This window comes from Berghia stephanieae, chromosome 14 (genome assembly GCF_034508935.2).
Source record: "Berghia stephanieae isolate SIO BIC M18660-M18661 chromosome 14, UCSD_Bste_1.3, whole genome shotgun sequence".
In the NCBI taxonomy this organism is placed as follows: Eukaryota; Metazoa; Mollusca; class Gastropoda; order Nudibranchia; family Aeolidiidae; genus Berghia; species Berghia stephanieae.
In genome coordinates, this window is record NC_088373.1 from 20,683,214 (window position 1) to 20,695,713 (window position 12,500).

General features: G+C 35.9%; 1 protein-coding gene across 7 annotated transcripts in view; it reads right to left on the reverse strand.

Moving 5' to 3' along the window:
• LOC144960010 (uncharacterized) overlaps positions 1 to 12,500 on the reverse strand; it is a 147,985-nt gene that overhangs the window by 63 nt on the left and 135,422 nt on the right. For 3 of the 7 annotated variants that reach the window (XM_078892952.1, XM_078892953.1, XM_078892951.1), the window contains exons 7-10: positions 4,589 to 4,854; positions 3,794 to 3,998; positions 2,729 to 2,815; positions 1 to 618 (exon numbers count right to left, since the gene is read on the reverse strand). The exon at positions 1 to 618 is cut by the window's left edge and continues 63 nt beyond it. In XM_078892952.1, the coding sequence (XP_078749078.1) occupies positions 530 to 618; positions 2,729 to 2,815; positions 3,794 to 3,998; positions 4,589 to 4,854 (647 nt within the window). In that variant the 3' untranslated portion in view covers positions 1 to 529. The remainder of the gene's footprint in view (positions 619 to 2,728; positions 2,816 to 3,793; positions 3,999 to 4,588; positions 4,855 to 12,500) is intronic. The other 4 variants (XM_078892949.1, XM_078892950.1, XM_078892947.1 and 1 more) reach the window with 2 other exon arrangements.

Sequence of the window (12,500 nt, forward strand, 5' to 3'; positions counted from 1 at the left end):
TTCTCTGTGTCTATCAATCTCTCACTTTCCTCTTCTCTCCCCCCCCCCCCTCTCTCTCTCTCTCTCTCTCTCTCTCTCTCTCTCTTTCTCTCTCCTTTTCTCTCCTATTCTCCATCTCTGTGAGTATAACACTCTTAATCTTTCTCCCACACACTCTCTCTCATCCTATGTGCCCATCGCAGAGGTAGGGTATTCTCTCTCTGTGTGTGTCTCCCCCCCCCCCCCCTCTCGTTCTCTCTCACGCTCTTTCTTATTTCCTCTCTCTCTGTGTCTTTCCCGCTCTTTTTTCTTCCCTCTTTCCCTTACTCTCTCTCTCTCTCTCTCTCGCTCCACTCTCTTCCTTCTCTCTCTCTCTCTCTCTTTCCTTCTCTCTCTCTTTCTATCTCACCACTCTCTTCCTTCTCTCTCTCTCTCTCTCTCTCTCTCTTTCCTTCTCTCTCTCTCTCTCTTTCTATCTCCCCACTCTCTTCCTTCTCTCTCTCTCTCTCTCTCTCTCTCTCTAATCCTACTGTCCAATAGAACACATCCATCACGTGGGCAGGGTAATCCATGACGTCACAAATATCACGATAACAATGACAATCCAAAGGGGTACAGGTCTCAGTCCGTGGTTTTCACCTGAGGGAACATATAGAATGAAAAGTAATGAAACAAATCCACTGCTTAACTCACTCAACCCTAACACCGACTATATCCGTAGTATACCCGGGTTACTTTTACCCCATGCCTATTTATTACATTTTTATGAGACAAATTATAGGCGTAGTATCAAAGCTAATGTTTTTAGTCTTTTTCATGTTAATGATTGTTGAATAAAACTATCTATATAAAAGCTCATTTTTTAAATATACATGCTCATTTTTAATACATTTTTACCAATTTTGATAAGTCTAGCAAAATCTCTAGGAGTGAGTTAGTTAACTCATTCAATCCGAGAGACTTTTGCTACTTTTCAAAATTGGAAACAAATTCATTAAAATGACCATGTACATAGATAGTTTTATTCAACTATCATTAACATGTAAAAACAACAACATTAGCTTTGATACTACGTCTATAATTTGTCTCCGAAAAATGTAATAATAAATAGGCATGGAGTAAAAGTAACCCTGGTAAACTACGGATATAGTCGGTGTTAGGGTTGAGTGAGTTGACTTTCTCCTTACCAGCCATTTTCAGGATTTTCCCCAAAACTTCACACCAAACTAACACTGAAACATATTTTTTATCACTCAAACACAATAGCAGTAAAATTCTTGCAATAAATAATTTCTATAGTAAAACATGCTTTACAACACACTGTTCAATTTCTTTAAATTCTATGATGTATAAAAGAAATTTAAATATGAAAAATGTTGGTTGTATCTTAACGAATGCGACGATTTTCCTGTAGTTGGTATGGAGAGGATTAAACGGCTCCATTGCGTCTTGTAGTGGAACACACTTCTATTATATATATATATATATATATATATATATATATATATATATATATATATATATATATATATATATATATATAATAATTCGCTCCATTACTACAAATAATAATTCGCTCCATTACTACATGTCGAGCACTTTTCGTACCATATTTGTATCAAACACGATCCAATATATATATATATATATATATATATATATATATATATATATATATATATATATATATATATATATATATATAGGTCAGGCGCGTTCTGTCGATTTGCGCTGCAATTTTCGTATATCTACAGAATGCACAACAGCCAATCAGTTATAGCAGATTAGTTCGAAACAAATTGAGCTTTTATTTAGTGCAATATCCACTATACATGCTCAAGGCGCTTTACAAAGGGTCCCTAACCAACAGCAACACGTAACATGAAGAATGAGACATGAAGCCTGTTAGGCGATATTGCACTATTTTTTTTTCGGTCAGAAACAACGCTGTTAACGGTATTTCATAAGGGCATCGACATTGTTCCTCTACATTTTAGAACCAGTTACAAAGTTACTACGCGTCATATTACAAGGGAAGTGACGTCACGTCACGACTGTTGAACCCTATAACGTTCATTGCGTTAGAATTCAAAGTTCAAAGAGTGTTATTATTATTGTTGTTGTTATTATTATTGTCATTATTATTATAGTTATTAATATTATTATTATTATTATTATTATTATTATTATTATTATTATTATTATTATTATTATTATTATTATTATTATAATTATTATTATTATTATTATTATTATCATTATTATTATTATTATTATTATTATTATTATTATTATTATTATTATTATTATTATTATTATTATTATTATTATTATTATTATTATTATTATTATTATTATTATATATTATTCTTATTACTTTTATTATTATTATTATTATTATTATTATTATTATTGTTATTATTATTATTGTTGTTATTATTATTATTGTTGTTATTATTATTATTGTTGTTGTTATTACTATTATTATTATCATTATTATTATTATTATTATTATTATTATTATTATTATTATTATTATTATTATTATTATTGTACGTATTGTACATATTGGTGGTATTACGATTGTTGTATTCTATATGGTTATTAGTGGTATCAGTTTATTTTTTTTCGTTCCATTTAACATTTTTTTCTGACTTTGATGTCTGTTGTCATCAAATTGTATGATTTATTGGCGAAAGCCTAAGATTGAATAAACTTTGAAACTTTGGTTATCTAACTACATACTTACCATCTTGTATGCTGCGTCTTTCCGTGGGACAATTGTCATGCTGGCATTGTAAGTCTTCCTTTTGTTTTCTCTTCACAAGCTCTACATCTGGGGTTGGTGTGGAAAAACAAGGCAAGATTTAGTATTTGTGTGTCGGGACGAAACAGATTCATCATTCATCAACCATATTGAAAAAAAACCCAGTCAAATTCATTGATTGCTGATTTGAAAAAAAAATATTAGGATAAATTGAGATTTAAAAAGTGAGCTTTTATATAGCGCAATATTCACTAAATGTGCTCAAAGCGCTTTACAAGGGGTGCCTTGTCAACAGCAACATTTAACATGTAGGACGTGACATGACGCCTGTTAGGCGATATTACAATTTTTCGGACAAAGACAACGCTGTTAACGGCCAGGTAATCATTTTTACACCTGAGTACGGTGAGAGAATGTGAGTAAAGGGCCTTTTCCAAGGTCTCAACTATGCGCCGAGCGCGAGGCTCGAACCCAGGACCTTCCGATCCGAAAGAGAGTGTCATAGACCACATAGCCGCACAATACAATGCTTTTGGTCAGAGACACTTTGTAAAGCGCTTTGAGCACGTTAAGTGGATGCTGCGCTATATAAATAATAATAATAATAATAATAATAATAATAATAATAATAATAATAATAATAATAATAATAATAATAATAATAATAATAATAATAATAATAATAATAATAATAATAATAATAATAATAATAATAATAATAATAATAATAATAATAATAATAATAATAAATCTTTATTTTACTCAAAAATGTGGCAATTTGTCATTTGGTTACACATTTATACTAATACAATATAGACATAGACACACTCACACAGATGCACACTAGTAACATCGTAGTCATCGAAAAAAAAAAAACCAACAACAACAAAAATAAAACACACACAAAAACAAAACAAAAAACAAAACAAAAAAAAACAAAAAACAAAACAAAAAAAAAAAAAAAACAAACAAAAAAAAAAAACCAAACAAAACAAACAAAGCTCAATTTTTCAAAATTAATGTCTTAATTTCATATTCTATACGCACCAGAGCCGCGATTTTTATCTTGCGTCGTGTGTTTTTCATCTATAACGAGCTCATCGAACATCCCGGTATTGAATATGTACCCTGGGTAAGCACATCGGAATCGAGTACCCGTCGGTACTTGGTCCATCCGAATACTGAGAGATCGAGTATGAATCACGTGACATCCGTGCGATTCTTTGGCCTCCACTCTCTGGTTGTCGATCATCTGCGAGCAGAAAATAAGAATATATTTTAAAAATATTATTATTTAAAAAATAAATCAAATTTACCACTCTTCCATGCAGTAAAAGAACTTAATTTATCACTCGTGAACTCATGTCAAATTCATCTTTCAACCAAATTGAAAAAAAAGTAAAATTCATCGTTCAACCACATTGTAAAAATGTCAAATTCATCGTTCATCGAAAATAAAGTCAAATTCATTGATTGTGCGGCAATGAGGTCTAGTTGTATGACACTCGCTTTCGGATCGGAAGGTCCTGGGTTCGAACCTCGCTCCTCGCATAGTTGAGTCCTTGGAAAAGGCTCTATACTCACATTATCTCACCGTACTCAGGTGTAAAATGAGTACCTGGTCGTTAACAGCGTTGTCTTTGTCCGGAAAAATTGCAATATCGCCTAACAGGCGTCATGTCAAGTCCTACATGTTAAATGTTGCTGTTGACTAGGGACACCTTGTAAAGCGCTTTGAGCACGTTTAGTGGATATTGCGCTATATAAAAGAAGTTTAAAGTTTAAAGCTCAAGTTTATTGGTGATTTGAAGAAATAATATTTGGAGAAATCACGTGACTCACCGAGAAGTGCTGGTCCTCGGGTTTCTTGATGTACCAGACCAGCATCTTGGGAGGCAGACCTACGTCCCCTTTGCAGTTCAAGTGTAGGTGATGGTGACCTCCCGTTTTGCCGCCGCCACGTTCCTTTTTATGACCTTCAGAGTGGTGGTGGTTCTTGTGGTGGTTGTGGCGGCTGTGGCTGTGGCTGTTCCCGCTTTTCCTCGCCGTGTGGCGGTGGTGGAGGTCGCCGCCCAGGTTTTCTGTTATCTTGGGAGGTCGTGGTCTTGCTGAGAATAGTGAAATACAATTTTTTTGTACGGACGTCCCAGGTTTGAGAGGTTTTTTGTTGTTGTTGTTGTTTTGAAAGACAAGGATTATTTTTATCGATCGATATTTGAAGAACTTCATGCTAAAATGTCTGAGCCAGACACAGTAACAAAAATATAGATAGTATAGATAGAACAAAGATGACGTCACTCAGGTCTTTGTTATTGTTTTTTGCCATCCGCTTTTATGAGTAATGCTCACTGAACTGTATTAACCCGACTATAAACGTTCATGGTTACACACAGTTTTGTGTGTTGGTTCGTTATACTTCCGGATGGCAATGTTATGAGCTTCTTAGCCATGCGCATACTATCTATACGCTGGCTAAGAAGCTCATAACATGACATTGCCACCCGGAAGTATAACCGACCAACACACAAAACTATGTGTAACCGTGAACTTTTATAATGTGGTTGAAACAGTTTAGTGAGAATTACTCATAAACGCGGATGGCAAAAAAAAACAAACAAACAAAAAGAAACAAAAAAAACAAAAACAAAACAAAGACCCGAGTGACGTCAAATCAACTTCACTTTATCTATAGATAGTTCGAAGATGACGTCACTCAGGCCTTTGTTATTGTTTTTGCCATCCCCGTTTGTGAGTTGTTCTCACTAAACTGTATTAACCAGACTATAAAAGTTCATGGTTACACAGAGTTTGTGTGTTGGTCCGTTATACTTCCGGATGGCAATGTTGTGAACTCCTTGGCTTAGCGCATTCTATCTGTAGATAGCCAAGCTCGAATTTTATACAAGGGAAATAATCAAGGCTATCTTAATCCGATCTAATTTTGTTTTGGTGTTATCTCCCTTGCATTAATAAATGAGAATCTTTGCAATTTTTGAAAGTCCAGACTGACTAGTTATTTTTCAATGGAACTTTTATCATATGTAGTCCTTCAGAGGCATTCGGTTTCCATAGCGTGAAACAATAGCAAATTGCTTACTACCCTTTCGATAGGACGCTAGTCAATCGCAAAGAACTTTCTGCCACATCTAAAAGACCCAGCTACCTAATCACTGCTGTGTGGACAGGGGGTCAGAAACAAAAAAAAAAATGAAATTTTGACTATAACCGGATTCGATCTTGGTCCCTTTGCATTTGAAGCGAGCGCTCTACCAACTGATCTATCGGGACCCCCTCCCCCCTTATATCAAGGCGTTGACATAACTAAAGGTAAAATATTCACTCTATTCACAAATAAGTAAGTATCGAGTTCACTTCAAAAATAACATAAAATATAAATTAAGGTAAGAGGAACTATAGATAGAATGCGCTTGGCCAAGGAGTTCACAACATTGCCAACCGGAAGTATAACGGACCAACACACAAACTCTGTGTAACCATGAACTTTTATAGTCTGGTTAATACAGTTTAAGGAGAACAACTCACAAACGCGGATGGCAAAAAACAATAACAAAGGCCTGAGTGACGTCATCTGCATACTATCTATAGAGATGCTATGATAACCAAGATGTAATTAATTTGAAAAAGAATATCCCCACCCTCTAAAAAAAACCCAATGAAAATAAAGACCCCCCCCCCCCCCCCCCGCCGAAAAAAAAAAGAAAGAAAAAATAATAAAACAAAAAAAAATGATGATACTTATTTTTCAACTTCAAAACCATCGATTGAAATTTTGAACGAGTTTCCAATATCACTGTACGACATAGCGGGTGGTTGGATGGGAGCGTCCCCCTTGAATCATATACCTATGATGTTCGCATGGGTGTACGATCCGATAGTGATGTCGTTTCTTCTTCTCTTTACTAGCCTATCCTGCTTCTTTGGTTTGTGATTGTATTTTTGACAGAGGATATTTTTTTTTCTGTAAATCTTCTGCCTGTTTGTTCTTGGTTATTTATAATTTAGCTTATGATATCTTTAGGTTATGATTTTGATTTACATTTGTACTATTTTTGTTAGATTGGTTGTTTTTTTGTTTCAGCGGTCTCTCATATAACCTCAATTGTGTTGGAAGAGACCTAAAGCAACAAACAAACAAACAAACAAAGCTGTATGACATTGAGGTCGCGCAAACAAACAAATAAAACATCAATAAACAAACACCAAAAAGAAAATTAAAAAAAAAATCATGTCAAAACAAAAATAAACATAAACAAAGCTAAACAAAAACCAACCGACCAAACAAACAAACACCAAAACACTTCCCCCCCCCCCCCCCCCCCGCCCTCCAAATAACAAAACAAAACAAAATAAAAAAAAAAAACAAAAAACAAGAAAAAAAAAAAGAAAAAGAAAAATTAGACAAAACAAAAATAAACTTAAACAAAACTAAACAAAAACCAAACGAGCAAACAAGAATTAAACAAAACAAAATAAGATAGAAAACAACAAAAATAAAAAAAGAAAAATAAAGAAAAAAAATAAGTCGGCGTTTGGTCCCTTGTAAAAATGGTTAGGGGCGTCGCATTCAGTCCCCCAGTGAAATTGTGACCCCTCGTCTCAAAACGGTATTAAGTCGGGATGATTAAGATACTGAAAATGGAATTTGTAGCCAGAAATATCAGACTTAAGTTGAGTTTATAATGCTTTATTGAGGAGAAGGAATATCATATTTTACTGTGCTAAATACCAACGTTTCATATTTTTGACCACTTTAACTATAATTTGACTATTTAGCATCTGATCCATCCCGACTTAATACCGTTTTGAGACGAGGGGTCACAAATCGTTACGGGGGCTCACGGTCCTCTAATAATTGGATTCGATAGTCTGATGTCACGTCGCCCAGCAACGGCGGTCATCGTGGTTCTAAACATAGAAAATCAGTACTTTTTATTCTTTATGCTGGCTTGAACTTTTCACATGTCATGAGATCAGAATGTATAAAAGTCAAAACATGATCAGATTTATAATGTTTTTCTCCTCTGGATATACTTTTATGCTCGTCGGAGAAGTATTTCATAAGGGCGTCCGCCATTGTTCCGATAGTTTAGAACCGGTTACTAAGTTACCATGGGTCATGACGAGGGAAGTGACGTGACGACTGTTGAAGCGTATTGCCAAGAATTAAAAGGAACTCATAACAGATAACTCATGTCTCGTTCTACATGCTACGTGTTGCTGTTGGTTAAAAGGACACTTTGTCAAGCTCTTTGAGCGCGTTTAGTGGATATTGCCCTATATAAAAAGCTCAAGTCAAGATTTTTTTTCTCTCTCTCGGGAATTCTGGTTTTAACTCACTCAACCCTAGAGACATTTGCAACTTTTCAAAATGTATTAAAAATGAACGTGTACATAGATAGTTTTATTCAACTACCATTATCATGTAAAAACAATAGCTTTGATACTACGCCTATAATTTGTCTCAGAAAAATGTAATAAATAGGCATGGGGTAAAAGTGCACTTATTTGCAGGTCTGATAACCCAATTCATTATGGGCTCGTTGTCGTAATGGAAATCTCGGCTATGTGGTCTTGTCGTATGACAATCGCTTTCGGATCGGAAGGTCCCGGGTTCGATTGTAGCATCGCCTAACAGGCGTCATGTCCCGTCCTACATGTTACATGTTGCTGTTGACCAGAGACCCCTTGTAAAGCGCCTTGAGCACATTTAGTGGATATTGCCCTATATAAAGCTCAATTTCGACATAATACCGTTTATAAATGATATGTCACATTATAATGAGTAACATTGTATATACGACTATTTAGCACCAACTATCCAAGGTTTTTAATCGGTCTTGTGGCCTTTTTTCTTTCTTTTTCCTCTTAATTTCCATTTCAACTAAACATGCAGTATCTACAGACAGTAATTCAATCGTTCAAGCTGCTGCCCCTTCCGTGAGATGGGCGCCGACGGGTAGATATGATATTATGAGGAAGAAGAATCTGTCGTAATGCGATTTGGTGTGTCAATCAAACTCGGTGATGCGCATCTGTAATAGCCTTGTCACGGAACACACCGCTGCCGTGATAGGGAAGAAAGACGCATATCGGTATCTAGGTCAAATTGACATTTTCTGGGATTCACATACTTGAGAGAAAGGCGCATTTTTCTATCTGGGTTTGGTAACTCAATCGTTGAAAATAAAAAATCTGTTTCATTTTGAAAATATGCGACTTGACCTAATTTGGTTTAAATTCGTTTCGAGGAATGACAGATCGACGCATATTGAATGTGGATATGACAGAAGGTCGCATTTTGTAATATGCGTCTTTTTCTCTTATTCGTCCACCGAATGACATTATTTGTCTTTCACAAAAAGACGCATTTCGGATATGCGACTTTCTGCCAAGACACTCTCCAAAAATTAAGATATATGCGTCCGTTTTTATTACGACTGGTGACGTTGAAAAGAACATATCATTGTTCTCCAATTTCATTAAATAGTCAATCATCAAAGACGTACGAGTAACTTGCTGTTTTGGTGTGAATTCTTCATTTCTTCGGGTGAGTTTTATCTTTTTCCTATTCAAGTGATCAAAGATTTTATGTATATAATCATATAAGTACTTGTCATATATTAGTGAGGATGTTTAATAATTATTTGCTATTGACGGTTTATCTGTGTTTGTGATATTTAACTTAGACAAATTATGCTAATAGCACTACTGTTATTGTTAGTACATGTACTATATTTATGATTATTATTATGATGATAACTATTAATATTAATGTTATTATTATAATCATCATCGTTATATCACTATGAAAGTAGAAGTTGTAGAATATGTAGTAGTCGTATTAGTAGTAGCAGTTAAAGCATTTGTATGTACATTAGTAGTAGTAGTAGTAGTAGTAGTAGTAGTAGTAGTAGTAGTAGTAGTAGTAGTAGTAGTAGTAGTAGTAGTGGTAGTAGTAGTGGTAGTAGTAGTAGTAGTAGTAGTAGTAGTAGTAGTAGTAGTAGTAGTAGTAGTAGTAGTATTAGTATAGGTAGCAGTAGTAGTAGTATAGGTAGCAGTAGTAGTAGTAGTAGTAGTAGTAGTAGTAGTATAGTATAGTAGTAGTAGTAGTAGTAGTAGTAGTATTCTAGTGTATCAAATAGACGCCCACCCCCAATCCATTAATTTTCGGAATTTTCGCGAACCTCCCTTCCTCCTTTTGATCTTATTAAACTTAAAATTCATTCTTAAAAAGACAAAATACTGTCCCTGTAATTTGCTGTGGTTGAATTCTTCGGTCAAACCCCCTTCTTTGGTGAAAATGAACACCCCCCCCCTCCCCCATCTCCCTCGGCTTTCTACTAAAGTGCGCACCCCCCTTGCTTGGGATCAGGACAGTGGGAAAAATAATAAAACCAATCGGCCTGAAAACCAACCTAGGACTGTGTCGGACTCGGTACCTTCTGAATCAAAGTGAAAACCTTAACAATACGTCTCTAGCTATGCATCCAATTAGCCCTCAATAACCTGTTTCAATATTCATTTGGGAAAGGCAAACAACAGTAACTCAGTATCATATCATAACAACTTTACTTTATGATAAAGATTATTTTAATGAATAAGTCCACTTCCGTTCAATTTTTGAATATCCATATTTATATCTCTTTCATCAGATATGATCGAACCCATAAAAGAGCCACCGGGACCTCCACCTCAGCCAACCCAGATTAAATAAATCATGACAATTGAAACAGCTAGCTCAGATCAACAGTGAAACCTCTATAAGGAGGAATTACATGATGTATGAGTATCATAAAAGCAGAGAGGAAAAGATTTAAAGAGACCACGGACAACAAGAAAAACGGAGGAGACGAGCTAGATAGGTTTACCTCAATACCGATACGAAAATCTGCAGTAGAAGCACGTAAACTGGCTGTTGAGATTAAAGATGCACATGCAAACGATATGGATTTTGTGTTGAATTTACCATTGAGAAATAAAGTGTAGATAGTGACTCAGAATATGAAATGTATTTGGAACTTGCTTCTAAATATAGCGCCGAAACTACTGCCCCTAGAGTTCCATTTGCTGAAGAGGAAGAGTATTTGTCCGAAACTGCCACGCCGGCATCCTTTACAGGTTTAGGAGAAATATCTGAAGGAGAGCATGTTCCAGGTGTGTCATCGATTATAGAGACCATGATAGCAGAGTGAAACAATAACGACACCAGATCCAGAAATAGAGACAGTGTCTACTTACTCAAAAAAGAGAAAGCACAAGACGCCGATACAAAAAGCAGACTAGGAAAAACACAAGCTTTTGCGAATGAGAGAAAAGCATTCGGTCTTGGACGGTTGTGCGCCGACCTGCTCCAAAAATGCCGTGACAGATTCTCAGAGTACCAGCGACGGGAGCTTAACAGATGTTTTTGGGAGAGGATTGGAAGGACCAGCGCAAATTTGTACCGACTTGGGTAAGTAAAACAGAATGCAGAGATCAGGGCGAAGACTTTCTTTCCAAGGAGAAAATTGCCTAGTCATGTACATGCAAATATACAATGAAACAGGAAGATGGAGTCTTCCATCCCGTGTGCAAAGAGTTCTTCCTTACTACTCTCGGATTCAAAGCTAATAATGGCAAACTGATAAGGAGCACTTTCAAGGATGTCGGTGTTAACGAAAACAATGTCATAGAAGTACCCCTTGTTGACAATCGTGGACGTCATAGTCCCTTGCACAAGATTGACCACAGCATTATCCATGAACACATAGAGAAATATAAAACAAGCATTTGTCATTATAGACGTGAGCACGCGTCTTTCAGGAGATATTTACCATCTGATCTGATCATCAATGATATGCACGAAAACTTTTGCGCAGTCACTGGAAAATCCATATCAAAGAAACTCTACTATTCTGCATTTAAAGAACTTAACATCTCACAAGCCGTATCTACTTGTTCAAGAAGAATGTGAAAAATGTAAGTCCTTCTTGTTGCACAAACAACTATGCAACAGTGAAGAAAGGTGTCAACCGTGTGCCGAAAAAATCATCCATCGGACACGATACAGAAATACTAGAGAGAGGTATCAACGGGATGCCTATCCAGTGTTTGCCGCTGATCTGCAAAAAGTAATTTTGCTGCCGAGAATGAATCCGTTTAACAGAATCATGTTCACAAGCAGATTGGTCTTATTCAATGAGACATTTGCACCAGTGGGCTGCAAAAAAAGTGAAAAGGACATTGCCGTGATATGGAATGAATCAATTTTAGGACGAAAAGATGAAGACCTTGCATCAGCTTCTTTCCTAATATATAAGCGTGATGCCGAATCTGACTGGATAACTGTAGCGCCCAAAATATTTTCTCGTAAATTGTACCCTTTATACTATGTTACTTCATCTTGTAAATGATTAGACTACTACAACAGCAAGCACCATCACAATCAACTATTTCGAGCCTGGTCATACTTTTATGGCAGCTGACTCCACCCATGCCGGAATCCAAAGAGTTCTGAGACGGAAAGACGGCAAAATCTTTGATCTCAATGAATTGAACAATGTGTCGTAGATGCAGGCTGCCAGACAATGCCGTTGAGGTTTAATGACTTTGCCAACTAGGATTCTGGAGTCAGTGGTTATCTGTTGAACAAAGCTGACAATCGTCCCTACCCAGCTAAGATTGTTTGTGCTGAATTCAGGCGAGTGTCACCAAAGACACTCTTCTCCAAAATAGCTTTGAAGAAGATACCTTC